The sequence below is a fragment of the Gnatocerus cornutus genome, chromosome 1, assembly GCF_029298725.1.
Source record: "Gnatocerus cornutus isolate USDA-ARS CGAHR chromosome 1, icGnaCorn1.1, whole genome shotgun sequence".
NCBI classification, from domain to species: Eukaryota; Metazoa; Arthropoda; class Insecta; order Coleoptera; family Tenebrionidae; genus Gnatocerus; species Gnatocerus cornutus.
Genome location: NC_142233.1, coordinates 29,652,992 through 29,670,445, shown reverse-complemented (window position 1 = coordinate 29,670,445; position 17,454 = coordinate 29,652,992). Strand labels below are relative to the sequence as shown.

General features: G+C 31.7%; 1 protein-coding gene across 3 annotated transcripts; it reads right to left on the bottom strand.

Annotated features, from left to right (window-relative positions):
- Positions 1–1,321: 1,321 nt before the first annotated feature.
- Positions 1,322–16,756, bottom strand: LOC148181452 (serine proteinase stubble). Of its 3 annotated transcripts, none has more exons than XM_088036522.1 (7): positions 16,561–16,756; positions 15,131–15,208; positions 6,014–6,196; positions 2,461–2,638; positions 2,153–2,366; positions 1,914–2,105; positions 1,322–1,865 (listed from the first exon to the last, which is right to left on the bottom strand). In XM_088036522.1, the coding sequence occupies exons 1-7, from the start codon at positions 16,643–16,645 to the stop codon at positions 1,689–1,691; spliced, it is 1,107 nt and encodes a 368-aa protein (XP_087892648.1). In that variant the 5' UTR covers positions 16,646–16,756; the 3' UTR covers positions 1,322–1,688. The 3 variants fall into 3 exon arrangements, with proteins under 3 accessions (XP_087892648.1, XP_087892630.1, XP_087892638.1); XM_088036504.1 differs by lacking the exons at positions 15,131–15,208; positions 16,561–16,756 and adding exons at positions 5,730–5,885; positions 12,454–12,690; XM_088036512.1 differs by lacking the exons at positions 15,131–15,208; positions 16,561–16,756 and adding an exon at positions 12,454–12,690.
- Between the last annotated feature and the right edge of the window lie 698 nt (positions 16,757–17,454).

The window sequence follows — 17,454 nt, the reverse complement described above, 5'->3', positions numbered from 1 at the left end:
GTCGTGTATTTTTTATTTTATGTAAGTAGATTAATTTTCTGCGGGCAAAGTTTATAGATTTGTTTAAATATTAAAACAATTTTGCAAACTCATTGGATCTTGTTCTTTTCGGAGATTTTTATTAAATAATTTTAGGGGCATATTTTTGGATTTTTTCAAATTTTTGTTCACTTATGATTTCAGATTCTGTATTTTTTACAGACCTCCACTGAAATGATTAAAAATAGATCTCTTAAATCTCACTCTCAGACATTTCAGATTTGTCTGATCCATTTGTTTCTGTGTAGATCTGCCAGATCTTGATGGATCATCTTCATAAGATTCTTTTATTTATTCGAGTTTCGAATATTCTTTAAAATCTTTTAACGCAAGTTGTATCTGTGCTGTATTTTAGTTTTAAGATCCTGTTTAAATTTTGATGTCTAACCTGATGAGGATAAGTTTTATGTCTTTTTTACATTCTTTAAAGTATTTTAAACTTTAATAAAGAAACATTTTTATACATATTTACTAAATTTACTAAATTCATTGTGTTAGATCTATTTTTAAGGATTATTTATAAGTTTCTTTAATTTCTTGGAATTTCGAGCAATTTTAATATTGTTGTAACTTGTTTCTTTTGTTTGCCATTGTCGGTTTTTAAAACTTTAAAACTTCAATTTTTAAATATTTTTTGCTAGTCCGAATTTATTTCACAGCTGCTTCAATGCTGCAGTGTCTTTATTGCTTTAATAGTTAATTTTAGTTTTGCAGTTTTAACAATGTTTAGAATTATTTTACAGAATTATTTTAAATTTAAAATTTTAAAAGTATCAAACATTTTTTCAATTCTTTCTATGCAAGCTTTAGATCTTTGTACCTACATTCTTAAATTCGTGCTATATTTTATTTTAAGATTCTTTAAAATTTTAGTGAATAGTTAGTTGTAGGGTAGATTTTATGTTCCTTTTTTATATTCTTTACACTATTTTAACGTGTTTAAATAGCATGAGGTCTTTTAGAATAGATAAAAAAAGGATCTTTTGGATCGTCCATTTTCAATTCGTTATTTGTCTAAATTACCTAAATTGTTTGGTAATATGCTGTATATTATGGCTTTTACTACTTATAAAATATAAACTCAGTGAGTAAAAATTATCAAAAATCTTTTATAAGGTAACAAATGTATTACGAATTCGAAATATAATTGAAAATTTGAAATGAGATAAAAATTAACAATAGGATAAATATGTTGTAGTTATTCCAATTTATAAACCTTATTTTACATATTTTATTGAGGCTGTGGTTCAGTATTGTAGACAAGAATTACTTAAAAAATATTTACTAAAATAATGAGTTTTACATTAAAAACGGTTTAATAAAATAACAGCTCAAAATTAGACTACCTAACTTTATAATCTGATACAGACTTACAGCTTATTAGCACTATTCTCTTCAATCCCTGCCGAATCAATACAGTCGATCACAGGGGTTAAGTACAACAACAGTAATGGGAAGATGAAATAAGTTACTTATTAGCCAAAACTCGAATAAATACTTAACATAACTGAATCTACTTAATTAAGCTGTTTTGGTGACTTTTAACGCTAGAAAATAAATAAATTTGGTTATTTTTCTTATCACTCTCTTAACCCATTACGAATAATTTACTATCTCGAACATGTCTGGCACCGTGCTCATGTTATCAGTCAACCCATTACTTTATCTATCCAAGGCACGAATTTTTGAATATTCGTATAAACTCCTGGTAAATGTTCTCGTCCGCAGCCGATCCCCCACGAAACTAAACCTATTAAGGTTCTTCTGCCATCAACTGTTAACGTCAAGGGCCCTCCAGAATCACCTTGACAGGAATCACGACCACCCTGAAACAAATCGTGTAATTGCCCTGTCGTTTGTTCCTTCATACTTGCTTCTTTGTATCCTGCACACAAGAAAACGTCGTGGATCGTCTCTCGTCGACCAGCAGCCCGGAACCATCTTTGGCATCGATCATTGGTAATGACTTCGACATCGACTTCTTGTAAAACTGAAGGAACAGTTGCTTGGCCGTGACGGGTACGGCCCCAGCCGGCGACAGTGGCCATTCTTCCTGGCAGTTTTATCTGGAAACTTCGTCTAAGACATTGTTTTCTTTCTCTGTAATACTTACAGTTGGTGTAGGTAGACAAACTGGTACTATATGCTGCTTGAATCTCACATTTCTATCCAACTTCACCAATGCAACATCGTTCTTGAAATCCGTTGGTGAGTACGCCGGATGCACTTCTTTGCGCTCAACTGAGTATTCTTCATGTGCTAATTTTTCGTCTTGATCTCGTACATCCCACTCTCCCAGTCTCACACGGATGTTACCGTTTGCAGTTCTGAAAGTAATTCAAACAATTTCAACACTACTTTTGCGAGTTATGTCGCGACTTTAGTTGCATTTAACTCAAAAGACCACAATTCTAAACTTACGTCGCAACACAATGTGCAGCGGTTATAATCCATCTCTCGTTTAAAAGTGCTCCTCCACAAGCGAGTTTCTTTGTTAGAAATCCTGTTTTGATGAGGGCAACTTGCCAAGGATGAGAACCAAATCCTGTCGAGTGCCCGCCAACAATCCGATTGCTTCTTGTGTACAATTCTCCACAACCTAAAATAATCATGTGGTAAGATTTACATTTCAAGCTGAATGAATAAACCTTAGATGGAGCGTGCTGAAGGAATGTAAAATGAAATGCTGAGCTGAGGTGAATGATTTGGGAGTAGTTGTATAATTTTGGAGGTATTTGCAAAAGAAAAGTTTACATTATGTTTAGACAGTTTCTGAGGCTGAAATTAAGCGAGGCGATGAACTGGTATTCAGTTTGAACCAATTCAAAGTTTTAGTATGTTAAACATTGAAATTGAATGTGATATTCATAACGGCGAGGTAAATACGAGTATTTGCTGTGAATATGTCTGGATGCTCAACAAAATGGAAGAAACAAGCTTTTTAGTAATTTTGTAAAATTTTGTAAGTAATTTTGAGAAACTTGAAATTTGTGCTCTTGTTTGGAGTTATTTAGACAATAACATTTTCTAAAAGTTATGGAAAATAAGCTAAAAAAATGTAGCAGAAAAGAATATTTTTGAAATGTGTATAAATGGTGGATGCGCTAGGTCTAGTTTTAATTAATTGTAACCGATTTAAATGAGAAAAACTACCATAGCCAAACTTATTTTACTGAATTTAAAGCCTATTTTGTTTGGTTTTCAAACATTTTTTTTTTCATAAAAAAGTCGATTTTGGAAATTTTAATAATTTTCTGTTTTTATGAATTATAATGAAACTTATAAAATTCGTGATTTTGACAATTTTTGTGCTTCAGCTACGAAATTTTGAGAATATTCTTTTTGAATAATTTATTAACTCTACGAAATTGTAAAATTGTAAAGTGGAAACTCAAATTTTATAAATTTTTGTTTTCAGACCAATCAATAATTGTCAACATTTTTTTCTAAAATTCGTAATTTTGATATTTTTTGTGCTACAGTTAGTCACAAAATTTTGAAAAGTTACTTTTTAAAAATAATTTCTTAACTACAAAATTGAAAAATTGTAGAAAAATCAGATTTAATAAATTTACTTTTTTAAGAGTAAGCAAAAATTGCCATTATCTTTTGCTAAAATTTGTAATTTTGACAATTTTTGTGTTACAGCTACAAACTTTCAACTTTTTGATTTATTTATTTATTTATTTATTATCTCGACTAAATTGCTGAATGTAAAACTAAAATTTTAGAAATTTTCTTTTTCTAGACCAAGGAAGAATTGCCGAATTTTTTTACTAAAATTCTTAATTTTAATCTTTTTTGTGCTAAGTTACGAAGATTGAAAAAGATACTCTTTTTGAATAATTTATTAACTCAACCAAATTGCAAAATTGTAAAGCGGTAGATTTACACGGCCAAATTGCAAAATTACAAAATGGAAGACGCAGATTTTAGAAATTTTAATTTTTAAAGTGAAGCAAAAATTGTTAACATCTTCTAAAATTAGTAATTTTGATGTTTTTTGGGCTACAGCTACGAAGTTTGGAGAAGTGACTTTTTTTGAATAATTCAATTCAGATTTTAGAATTTTCTTTTAAATAGGTACTAAGCAAAAATTGCTTTTCCTGACATTCGTTATTTTGATTATTTTTGTGCTACTGTTACGAAATTGGAAGAAGATACACTTTTTGAATAAGTTATTAACTGTACTAAATTGCAAAATTGTAGAGTAAAGAACTCAAATTTTAGAATTTTTTTTTAAACCAAGCAAGATTTCTTTTCCTGACATTTGTAATTTTGATCATTGTTTTGCTACACCTACGAAATTTGGGAAACTGTCTTTTAGTAGTGTACGTTTTATAGCATTTTCTTATAGGTAAATATACAAATTACATAAAAATTGTTGTTCACACATTGAAATGAAAAATAAACAGACAATATTATAAAAATGGTGGAGGCGCCATTTTTTTATTTTCTCTCATATTTCCCCACATTCAAACAGTAAAAAAATTACAGAAAACAGCAAAAATGTGTTTAATATTACGAAGAGAACAGTAATGATCTTTAGGGGTTGATAACAAACTACTTCATCTGTATAACATCGGGAAACAGTAACAGACCGCAGGAGGTAAATCTACCGTTAATTACATGGATCAGGGGATTCTCTCTTATTACTCTCCGATATTTGAACCCCAAACCAAGATTACTAACAAATATTGCGCCCACGCTCCTCCACATTTCCGTGATTAACCCACAAAGGTTCAATAAGATGAATATCATTTCTCCAGTTTGTGGAGTAAAGAGAGCAAATCCGTCCAAAAAATGCGGGCGTGGGCCCTAATGGAGCAACTTCAACTTTTTTTTGCTTCCATTAAAAATAAGCTACTTATATTCCGTGGGCTTTAAAAAGTTATAAAGTCTCAAATAAGAGCATACACAACCGCTAAATGAAGTGCGTCCCACATTTCATTTAAATTAGTAAAACTCATTTCGGAGCCCGGTTTCATTATTTAGACAATAAAATTGCAACACGTCGTAAAACTTTGTAATATATTCATAAAGGATTCTTTGCAATGTAAAGTTTACTTTCTTTTCCAAATATGATAATTATCAACGCTGTAATTAAGTCTATTTTTGCAGTAAAGTGAGCGTTTCATTTTAAAATTATAATAAGATTAACTGCGATTGTATGCGCTGCGTTTACGTGCTTTTGAGAGAGAAATTTTCTTTTTTAATGATTGCTATCTTGCGGACGTGATGTTTATGGAAACTTCACTGAAATGACCTTTTTTTAATATCTGGGATTCTGAGAATGTAAACAAATAATTTGTTCTTTAAATTCTTAGTTTTAAAAGATTTCTTTGTTATTTATAAGTTATAATACAACGCTTATCGCCCACGTTTTGATAACTTCCTGACGTTTAATCATAAAAAGGTTCGAAAGCAAATCCACCGCCAAACTGAAGAGCTTTTTATCAAAAAAAAGCACGACTCGTTCTATTTTAGTCCATTTTCGTCGACACTACATTGACATTTTAAAACAGTGATTGTCTTTCAAAATTACAATAACAAGCTCAGCAAAATCTACATTCCTCTACGTGCGTATAGACATTTCTACAAAGAGAAAACATTTATCTTTTGAACGAATAATATAGTCCTGTGCTCTACGATAGTAACAGTGCTAATTTGTTAGTTTTTGTTAATGTTACCCCTGGCGTTTGGCGGTTGACTTTGCGGTTCTGTCTGGTAGCCATCTTCTTGAGGTGGTGGCCGGTCATCGCCAGGGTCGTGGTAATACGGTCGATAAGGCGGCCGATCCACGCTGTTGGAATCGGGATGATCGGGATCCGGAGGATAATATCCCACTAGATGATAAGTGTCTAGTTTTGTTAGTTATTAATGTTAGTTTAACGCAATTTACACAATCGTTATTGACAATGGACAGATTATTTTATGTACATACAAATTTAGAGCCGATTGGGCTCAAACTTACTAGCATTATTGAGGACACCTACGTCAGGATGGTGAGTAGGTGTTTGTGTGTCTCGGTCAACACAACATGCCCAGATCATTCCTCCAGAGCAAAGGTCTAAGGGACGACCTCCTCCAAGGACGCAACTTATCGACAAACCACACTCGTATTTCACTCCACGGAAGCGACAGGATTGTGGGATCACTGCAAAAGATTAGAAATTAAATTAAAAGTTGGGAAAAATTTAATTAAAGAAGTTGTGGAAATTAATTATTGCAAAATATTACTCTTTATTAAAAGCAAATATCTACTTTAAATTACTTATAACAATTTACGATTTTAATAAAATGCAAGAATCCTTCTAATTATATATCCTGCTATTTCGTCTTTGAATCGCTTCATTCTTAATTATTATATCGAAATTCTTTGACTTTTTTCCACGAATAAATATAACACAATATTTCGGTTTTTACCATCGTTTTTATCGTATTTTAAATGATAAAAATCCGACCGTATCTAAGTAGGTTCTGAGAATTTCAAAGGGCTAAATTTTCTTAAGGCCTGTAACTTTAACAATTTTAATGTCACAGCAATTAAATTTGGTAAGACTACTTAGTTGGAGTTAGTCACTAACTGTGCCAAATTTCAAAATTATAAAGGGAAAGTAACAGATTTTGCACATTTTAATTTTTTGAATGAGTCGAAAATTGTGAAAAAAAACTTTACATAAATGTAATTCAATTCTGCTAATTTTCAAGCCATGGCGATTAAATTTGTTGAGGTTACTAACTTCGACTTGTTTATTAACTTTGTCAATTCTAAAATTATACGTAAACAGAAAAACATATTTTTTCAAAAGATTTTGGTTCCTTCTTAAAATTTTTAAGAATATTTTTTTAAAAGATTTTGGTTCATTCTTAAAATTTTTAAGAATGAACCAAAAACTTTTGAAAAAATATGTTTAAAGCTGCAACTTGCAACTGCAACAAGTCAAAAAATAAATTTAGAATTTTCTGTTCTCAAAATAAACTGAAAATTTCCAAACCCAGTTATTAAAATTTGTAATTTTTTTTGTAAGTTTAATCATCGCTCTGATGATGGTAGCATTGCTATCAAAACGCGCATTTTTTGACAAAATTTGGTATTTGGGAATAGGTAAATGGTATTTTTGATAATTCCTGTCAACACCAAGATTTGATCCAATAAATTACAATGAATGTAATTCGGGTCATTTTTACGTCATAGCACATTTTTTTTTATTTGCGGGTTAAACCACGAGCTTTCGAAAAAATATGTTAAGGGCTGTAACTTAGGCAATTTTACTGTTACAATAATAAAATTTACGAAAGTTAGTTATTTGAACTTGTTTAGAAAATAAAAAGTACGTAATTAAATCAGAACAATTATGTTAAATTAATTGTTAAACCTTCTTAAATCGCGTTGAGAATGCCAAAAATATATTATTACATACATAAATGTAGTGTTGCTAGCAGTGTAGTTTTTATCTAGATGTTCTCATTTTATGGAGATTTATATCACATTTACAAAAGAATTGTGGTAGTATAACAGCTTTCTGATGGCAAGATCTACACATTACCTATGCTTCTGATTTTATGGTGGTTTATGAAATATAAGTTTAAATTGTCTATATTTCTGCAAATAAAATTTAAATGATTAAATGATTATTGCAACTCAAAAATATTAGTGTGGAGTTATTAATAAGTTAAAAAAGAAATGGAATTAAATCGAATCATTTTCTAATGTGCCCTGAATAATTAATGAATTAATAACAATCAACGTGTGCACATTCTATGCATAAACTAGATTTCTTGGTGTGAAAATAAAATTCCTGCGTGTGCGTGCCTCGTAAATTAACCAAAGCTTTTACACATTTTCCGAATAACCACCAGACTAATAAAGATTACGTTCATTACTCAAATGAAAAAAAAATCATTAAGCCCAAACATTTAAATTTCCCCAAAAGCGCACTTTCATCACTAAGCACGCTAATGTCGCGAATTCAACTTAATGCGAAAACATCAGAGATGGTCTAGTAAACTTTGTTCCAAAGTTGCGTTATAAAGAAATTGTTCGCGCTTACTTTAAACGAGTTTGGTGATTTATTTTAGTGACGCAAATGCAAATATTATTTTGTTTTTATCGTGGAATATTCCCTGAAAAATATGATACCGCGAGACAACGTGATGAAAAAGTAATATTCCTTTATAAAGTTTTATTAAAATGGGAGATCAAAAAAGCAATGAACTTCAAATTTCCATTAAAAGGTGACATGAAAAGGGCAAAAGTTGAAAGGTGTACACGCAAACGAGTTCTTGTTAATCCGATAATTTCATTATCAAGTTAATTTAAATTGTCGATCTTTGAGATTTTTTAGCCGCTTTTTAATTTTATGTTAATAGAGTGAAAAGAAAATATTTTGTTCTATTACGTGAATCATGACGTTTTAATGTTATGCCACAAGAACGAAGATAATTTGTATAAAATATGACAACCATGATGTGCTTAGGAAAGCATATCATAAATTAACGTCAAACATGCATCATTTAAAATCTTCGCCTAATTTGTTTGAAACGCTCAACTTAATCGCAGCAGATGTCGTTAGTTCAAAGTTCATCGATTTTACATTTTCGTCATTATCCAGCTTTACTATTGCAGTTGGCACAGCAATAGCGAGCTTTCCAGGACTATTACCAACTGTCGCTCCTATTCAGAATAATGAAAATTGTCTTCAAAATTGAGTTGCTGTCATTTACACAATCCGGAACGACGCATTTGTAAAATTGCATGAAATATTCAGAGATCATTGAAAACTTTCCTTCTGAACACTACTCAACAAATTGAATTTTTCACTCGAAAGCGATTTATTTAGGAGCTTGTTAATACCGCGACAGATAAAGAGTAAAACCGCTGACTTTAGAAGAGCAGCTGTCGTCGCAAAACTCCCGCATTTTTAACACAGTTTCAATATAAAGCGGGAGTCGTGGTGTTTAAATGTAATCCGTTACCGCGTCCTGACGACTTTAGTCCGAAAAATAAACACAAAGACCCTGCTGGGAGCTTTTGGGAAAGCTTTGTTTATGGTTCGAGAACAAGCGGGCATCGCTTTAATCATTTGAAACATGACCTAAAAACTCATTCTTAATAACAATATCTGTTTAGGTATTATTTTTTTTAATTAAGTTTATACGTCTTTATTTTCATGAAAGTGCTGCAGAAATGGGAAATACAGCATAAAGTGAAAACGCACGAACACTGCAATATTGCTCGGCATAATTATCAACATGTTCATGTACAATGCGGAACACACGTTCATGTTCGTGATTTACAGAAAATTGAGTCACTAATTCAACTGTACAGCTTTGTGGAGTTTTTGTCGACGTGCTGTAAGGTTTCTTTTTAGTATTTCCTTAAAAATGTAATGAGAGATTGCACTGTCAGTAGCAATAAACTTTCAGTTGCTCGCTAAATTTAAATTTCAGGTCAGATGTGGTGGTAATAATTTGGTAAGTATGACAATGACATTTGAGTCGGATATTGTTTATTAATTTATTATTGTTTAATTGCGACATAATTATTTTATTGGCAAATTGAACAAAAGACAAGTGACAAAAAGGGGGAAAGTTGCTATCAGCTTAATGTCTGTGGATAATTTCTGATTAGTACTGCGCAAATGTTCAGTAAAAAAGCAAAGAAGGGAAAAGCTCGCAAAAAGTGTTAAACCAAAGTTCACGGACCTTTCATATCTGATAAGATGTTTCGTGTATTACTACAAAATCAGACTCAAATTGATTACATTGTTAGTTGATTTATTTTGGTAAAGTGTAGAGGTTAAAGTTCGGCGTACGGAAAATACATAGCTAAATGACTGATTTACAGATCTGAGCAGAAAAAAAAATCATAAATCTTCAACTTCTTTAAAGTATAAAGATTTTTTTGATTGTAGAATTTTAAAGTCATAAAGAAACTTGATATTTTATAAAGATAACTTGATATTGCAAGATTTAAAAATTAAGAAAATTGCTGACATACAACAAATACATATTTCAAATATCAATCATTTTTAATAGATTAAAGGCATTTTGATAATTGCGTTCTACAAATAGCGTTTTTTACAAATCAGAAAATTGGAACATTTTTTAAATTGTAAAAGTTCTTAAAATTGCAAAAAAAATTTTAGTATGTAATTTTATTAAGACATCTTGAAGCTTTTAAAAATTTATATATTTTTTCAATATTACTTAAACTTACGGTTGGATCGAATTGAAAAATTCGACATTTAAACGGTTTTAGAGAGTTCAATTGAATTCAAAACAAAAAACTTCTTAAAAAATATGTTAAAGGCTGTAAATCTGGATATTTTACCGCCACATCAGTTAAATCTGGAAAAAACAGTTGTTGGGAGCTACTTATTGACTGTGTCAAATTAAAAATTGTAAGTCAAAGAAGATAAATTTAGGAATTTTATATTTTGAAGATAAACCAAAAATTTCCTAAACACTATTAAAATTTGTAATTTCGGTAATTTTTATGCCACAGCAATCAAATTTGGTAGGGTTACTTAAGACAATTTAGTAACTAACTATGACAAATTTCCAAATTATACTTATACCAGAAGAGACAAAAATGATTTTTTTATTGTAAAGATGATCTAAAAACTTCTCAAAAATATGTTTAGAGCTGCAACTCTAGAATTTTTACCGTCACGGCAATAAAATTTGGAGAAGTTAGTTATTTAAAGTTGGTTATTGACTGTATTAAATTACAAAATTATAAGTGAAGGAATGAAAATTTGGGAATTTTTATTTTAAATATGAATCAAAATTTTTCAACAACTTATTAAAATTTGTCATTTTGATAATATTAACGCCACATTAATCAAATTTGGTAAGGTTACTCAGTTCGTTTTAATTACTATGTAAAATTTCAAATAGAAGAACCCATAGTGACAGATTTTAAAAATTTTATTGTTAAAGATTGCAAAAATTGCAAATTTTTTTTAGTAAAAGTAAATTCTTGTAATTCAACCGATCAAATTTGTCGAGGTTACTAAATTCAACTTGTTGATTAACTGTGCCAAACTTCAAAATTTATACACGACTAATAAAGACAAAAAATATTTTTTTATTGTGAGGATGAAAAAATATGTCAACCACTGTAACTTTGGTACTTTCACCACCAAAGCCATCAAATTTGGGGAAGTTAGTTACTAAGACTTTGTGATTAACCGTGTCAAATTGCAAAATTTTAAGTGAAAGAAAGTTAACTTTCTTCGTAGTTAAGTGACAGGATCTTGGATTAACTACAAAAAAAATTTTTTTTTCAAATTTGTAAATTTGGGAATATGTATAATGTTGGTCTTAAGATATTAAAAAACAATAAGGTAGGGACGTTCAAAGATTTTAAAAATCTTACAGATTCCAGTTATTTTCAAAAAGAATGAAGATTGTAGATATTTTAAGTTCAATTATTTTAGAGAGGAAACTGAATTTAATATGTCTTGAATTTTTAGAATTATTATGGTCCATCACTAGTAAGATGTCAACTGGTTTATGGTGTCTTTGAATTTTAGTTGAAATCAAATTGTCAAAAAAGATGTTTCCATAACAGCAGAGCTACTAAAAGTTATTAATTTTTCAAGACTCTCTGTTATCTATCTATACCTAATTTAACTAATAGAAGAATTCCTGAGAATTTGATAAATGTTCATATGAATCAAAACAATAAAAATCTACCTTGTGACCTTGAGACGTCAAAACCATTTATTAACTGCTTAATTTAAAAATCCGCATGTTCGTGTTTATAAACTGTTAAATTAAAACGCATGTATTTGTGTTTACAGACTGCAAAATTAAAGTCATGATGGCATCACAAACTTTTATTAACTTCATCAGAACGTTAGTATTTAATTTTTGTGACACTGCAATATTGACAAATTGCTTGAAGCCTTGCTGTAAAAATTTCGCGAACGTTTTACTGTATTATTAGTTCTTGAATGGAACTCTATAGATATGACAGCTTAAAAAACTATGAGATAATGTTACGTCAACAAATATGTAATTTGCATTATTGAACATGTCATAAATGACAAACTGCTTAAATACTGATAATTAAAGACGAATCTAGCGATCTAATTGTATACACTGTTATAAAACAAATAACTGTTCCAGACCATTTTATTTTACACGCAAACCATTGTCGTACTATTATAGCGGAAAATGGTCCATCATTTTCTACAAATTGTTTTTTAATTGTGCCTTTTTAGTACCGAAATGTATGTCCTGACCTATTTTAAAACAACCTACAAACATAAAGTTAAATCGATTCATCGGTGATTTACGTAAGTAAAAAATGAGTTCACCACGCTTTTAAAAGAATTTCTTATGAGAACCATCGATTTTCGCAATAAGTGGCAATTTCAAAACAGCGAAATTGAAACGTACTTCTTCCCAACATATCAATAAGACTGCTTTGTTCCGTGGAGCCCACTCCCGCCCTTCGTCCTAAAGCGTCCAAAAGCAGCAGTTCCTGGGCTTGTCGTTCGTTGGGTAACGTCCTCACACCCTCAAGTACCATCACCAACACAAACACCAACACTCCGCGTCCCATGTTCACGGCACAGCACTCACCTCCTTACTAAGAACATGTGGAGCACAACTTTCCACCATCGGAAGTACTAAGCGTGTGCTACTGTTGAAGACGCCAGCAAAGATCCGACACGGATGGCATGTAGTGCACTTACAGCAAGTGAAAGCTGTTGAGACTTTGTGTCATTATCTCGAATCTAATTATCCCAAAAAGGGCCCAAATTGTAGTTTGATCGTCTCTTGGAGTCACTCTGACTGTAGGCGATGGTGTCTCAAGAATATTTGCTTTCTTGTATCAGTTTGGATTTTATGCAGTGAAAGCTTTGCTTTGTTTGTTTAGTTAATTCAGTTTCTTTCACTTTTACCGGTGAGCCAGTTAGTACTGAAAGCGTATAGCGGAACGTCTTTGGAGACAATGTCATTGATTGACGATGATCAGGATGATTGCTGTTTTTCCCAATTTCCGCAACGGTCATTTACAAAACAGGAAGGAAGAAATAGCTTCACATGTTCAATTACCGAGCTTAGAATGCAGACGTGGCGTGGTCGACGAAACTGATTGTTATCAGAATTATAAATTTTGTAACTGCATGTACACCGAAATCAAGGATGAGTTTCAACAGTTTGCGTAACGCAAAAATAGAAGGTTCCATTAAAAATTAAAAGGAATGTTACCAACCACTGGACTAAATTATGCAGAATTTAGACTGCTGGAATAATGCCGTAACGGTGACTACTGTCTCGTGGGAATTCTTCATTTATTGACATGGAGCAAAGTACTACACGGTTTAACTGCAGTCATACGATGAATTTTACAATAATTGCTCTGAAACCATTAATCTCCGCAATAATTTTACTTTTACAAAAACAATTTATTTTACTTTCTTCTTAGTATGAAAAGCTCAATAAATTTTAGTTGAATTTCTCAATTCACTTGTAACTGCTTGCAGCCACTGGTGCCGGATTGTGGTTTTCTAAAACCACATTGTTACCAAATTTAATTTGCTATAATTTAAAAGAAATTGTCATTAATTATATCTGTTTGGAAAGTACCGACAAACGAATAAGTAAAACAACTATTTTTGCACTGAAGAAAATGCAAGAAATTTTACGATTGGACAAGTGTGAAAACAATTATAAAAACGAATGTGATAAATGGCGTAATTATCTTTTATTAGGTAATTTAAACAGTCTTGAGGAGGAAATTCGGATACATCCGCTATTGCTGAAATTTCGGAAAACAGTTAAACCGTTCAAATGCAGTACAAATCAAAGTGAATGATGCCATAATATAATCGAATAAAAACGGAGTTTTACCTCAGCGATCTTGCAATTCTAAATAGGTTGGTAACCTTGCTAATTAGGTCAAGGTGAAGTATCAAACAGGGCTACCAACACATCTTCAACTCTAAGGGTTGCTTCTTCGAATATTGTAATTAAAAGATGACTTCTAACGTACTAATGACATTACAATGATGTTACAAATTGCCAACACTTCTGTCCACTTATTGCCAATAAACAACTTCGAAAACAATCAATTTATCGTTAGTTGTGTTCGTAATGAGCCACTAAGAACACCTTAGAAATATCAATCTTAATAATATATCTGAAACTTATTGAATGAGACATAAAAGCTAATCCAACAGACAAGAATTGGTTTAATTGCATACTTTAGAGTCTGCATATGAAGAAGCGCTTATTGTCAGACATAACGAGTTTTTTATTGCAGTCTTCCATCGTTAGACAATCACAGTTCGCAGCGTGAAAAGCTATTTTCCTGCCTCGTTTTTGGGTACAATTTTCCATCTCTAACTAGTAATATAGAATTTTGTTAGCAAAATCAATTTTTCTTCTCAACCCTCTGCTCTAAAATACAACAAATTTATCTCAATATGTAAAATAATTTGAGATGCACTTTAAACTTTGATCATAGTTTTGTTCGTTTCTACCACGAAATCGGTTAAAATTTCAGCTAAAATTATTCATTGTTACAAGAAAATTTAATAAAAAGTATCGATTTCCACCTTCATCCCCCAAGGTAAGACTACATTACAATTCTCCTTAATTTTTTTAATATCGTCTTTTCCCTCGCAATGAATTTTCAACATTTCATTCAATTTTCAACATTTGTTGAATTCCACCCCCGATCCACATTATTATCAATTTACTCCGAGGTTATTGCTCTGTGCCTACTCGAAATTCTCAACCTTGAATCGACGAAGATAAACGAGGGTGGCATTCATACCGTGCCTATCATATCGCCAGAGGGAAACTATCGACGTGCTGAAGACGTAACCACTTCAATTGTGTTTTCGGTTGGCCTGGATTACTTCTTTGACACTTTTCCGGAAACGAAACAAAGACATTTTTTTGAATCTCCGTGTTGTCTCCATTTTAATGCCCAATTATTTTATGTATGTCACAACGGAAGGTGACAATAAAATATTACGAGATGCGCACTATTGTAATAAATGTAATTTACATCTACATAACGTTTTACATTGTTTAAGTTAAATCATCTTGAGGTACTTACAGCCAATCTCGTCGAAGAAGCGTGTTTTCGGCGGGGAGTAGACGTAGTCCTTCGTGTAAATCTTTTCAGGAGAGGTCTCTGGAAAAAGAGAAAAATTAAGTTTATGCTGAGTGGGTAATGAATGGTGTGTTTTGAAATTTGCGATACCATTATGTCATTTTTGCGAGGTTTCTCTGAAATTAGAGAGCAAAAACGTATGATTTTTTTCAGGCTAGTTTTTAGCTATTTTTTACTCCATTTGGTGCAAGTATAATAATTATTTCCACATATTTTGACAATGCCGAACAGGTTTAGAAGTTATTAATCATTTAAAAACATAGAAATGTTAAAAACACGTCAGTGAAAATTGCATCAAAAATGCACTTGCACTAGAAAGCACTTTGTATTCTTTTCATTAATTTATTTCATATTTTCCGAAAGTTGACCTGAATAGTCACAGTTTGTCAATATAGCATCGATAAATTTCAACTCACTCTAAAATCAGGTCAAGTAATTCCATGACTAAATTCTCGATAAAATAATTAAAATTTAGGAAAGTCTAAAAGTAGCTTCAAATTCAAATTTGACACTTTTTATAAGTTTTGGAGAAAAACTCTAAACCTGCCATTATAAAAGACTACTGGAAGCTTGTTAATATCTCGTCTATAATCCAAAAAGATGAGAAAGTCTACTGGCAAGAAACACATTCCGAGTAGAAATTATCGAAGATTTTTTGCACTTAAATAACGTTATAATATAAGTAAGTCGCAACCACTTCGTAATGGCGATGTAAATAATAACCACATAGTTAATTACGACTGCTTAACATACGGAAATAATTAATTATTTCTTATAAAATGCTCATTAGCATGAACGGAGGAGTTTTCTAAGCATCATATTATTACCACAGCAGGCTTCAAAACATGTAAATTGGTTGGTAGAACTGCCCATTTGAGGTTATAAAATTATGTCATGGTTGACAGTTCTAAAATATCACAATCAATTGTACCAACAGAAACTGTCAGAAATGCATCTTAAGTTTTGAAACGAAACCACTTTCTTGTTTGTCATAGATTTGTACAGAAAATTGGACACAGTTCATGGCATTTACCTTCAAATTAAGCTAAAGTTTGAACTTTTTACTCTCACATAATTTCTTTGTGCCAGGCCTAGAAGATCATTGATCTAATTATATAGGATACACTTTTTCATCACTTTCAACATTCTCAAGTGCGAGCAATTTTTCTTTTTTTTTTAATTCGTCAGAGTGTGAAATCCGGGTTTGTTGTTTGCACAACAGTAGAACTGTCATATCAATATTTAAAGAGTTCAACAATAGACAATAGGACACAGTAAATACGGACGTAACCATAATTTAGCGAAGGAAGAACCTTCACTTTCTACTTGGTGAAAATAGTCCGAATTGCACACTCATTTCCTAAATTTGGTACCTTTGATGTCATTTTCAGAACACTCTGTAAACACAGGGTACACAAAACACAACACCAGTAACCTTAGACGATAATTAAGCCGCATTTTCGTCCGCGAAGTAGAGCGTGTTCTTTTTGTTTTCACTTATTGTCTTCCATGAATTATTAAGCGAAGAACCACTTACTACACGCACTCTGATCGAAATCGATAAATCTTCGATCCTAATCCCGAAGAGTTGCGGACACAACTGAGAGTAAAAACGTCGAGTCACACTTACATCGGAGAAATTTTAATCTTAATTTTTAGACCAGTGGCTATCTCAAACATTTTCGTTTTTCAATCATTTCTCTTTGGAAGCGAGCGAATCGCGCTCTTAAGACTTGGAAGGATAAGGTCAACTTGTTGAACCGTGGAAACGGAACAATAGCTTCAAGAAATCAAAAGTTTTTGCGTTTCGGGATCGATATTACGTAAGTTTGGCTCTTCTTTTCTTTGGAAAAACGTGATCGATTTTTGAGGCAAAGTGGGCCAGTGCTTTTTACCAAAAAATGTGATCGAAATTCTTAGAGGAGAAATGTCGGGACATTTTCACTTGGCGAATTTTTGCTGTTTGTGAAGAACGTGCTCTACATTTGAAGCATTACAGCTTGTTTATTATTGTTATTGCCGCAATTAATGGCAGAAAATACAAAACTTCAATATGGAAAGTTTTACGAACCATGGCACTGTATAATTTACTGTTGTTTTCATCCCACTACCATTGAGAATAGTAGGTTATCATAAAAACCCATTGCCCATCCACGTTCTCATCAAGATATAATCTATTTTTTTGCTTCAACTTCATATTCTTCTAGTAACTTTACTCGGCGACTCGTTTTAATTAAGACGGATTTATGGCACGATACTTTGCGTCA

Coding starts and splice junctions, on each gene's coding strand:
- LOC148181452 (XM_088036504.1), bottom strand. CDS start 12,619: ATGGGACGCGGAGTGTTGGTGTTTGTGTTGGTGATGGTACTTGAGGGT. Junction 5,886..6,013: donor AGGTGTCCTCAATAATGCTA/GTAAGTTTGAGC, acceptor CTTATCATCTAG/TGGGATATTATCCTCCGGAT. Junction 2,106..2,152: donor TTTGTCTACCTACACCAACT/GTAAGTATTACA, acceptor CGAAGTTTCCAG/ATAAAACTGCCAGGAAGAAT.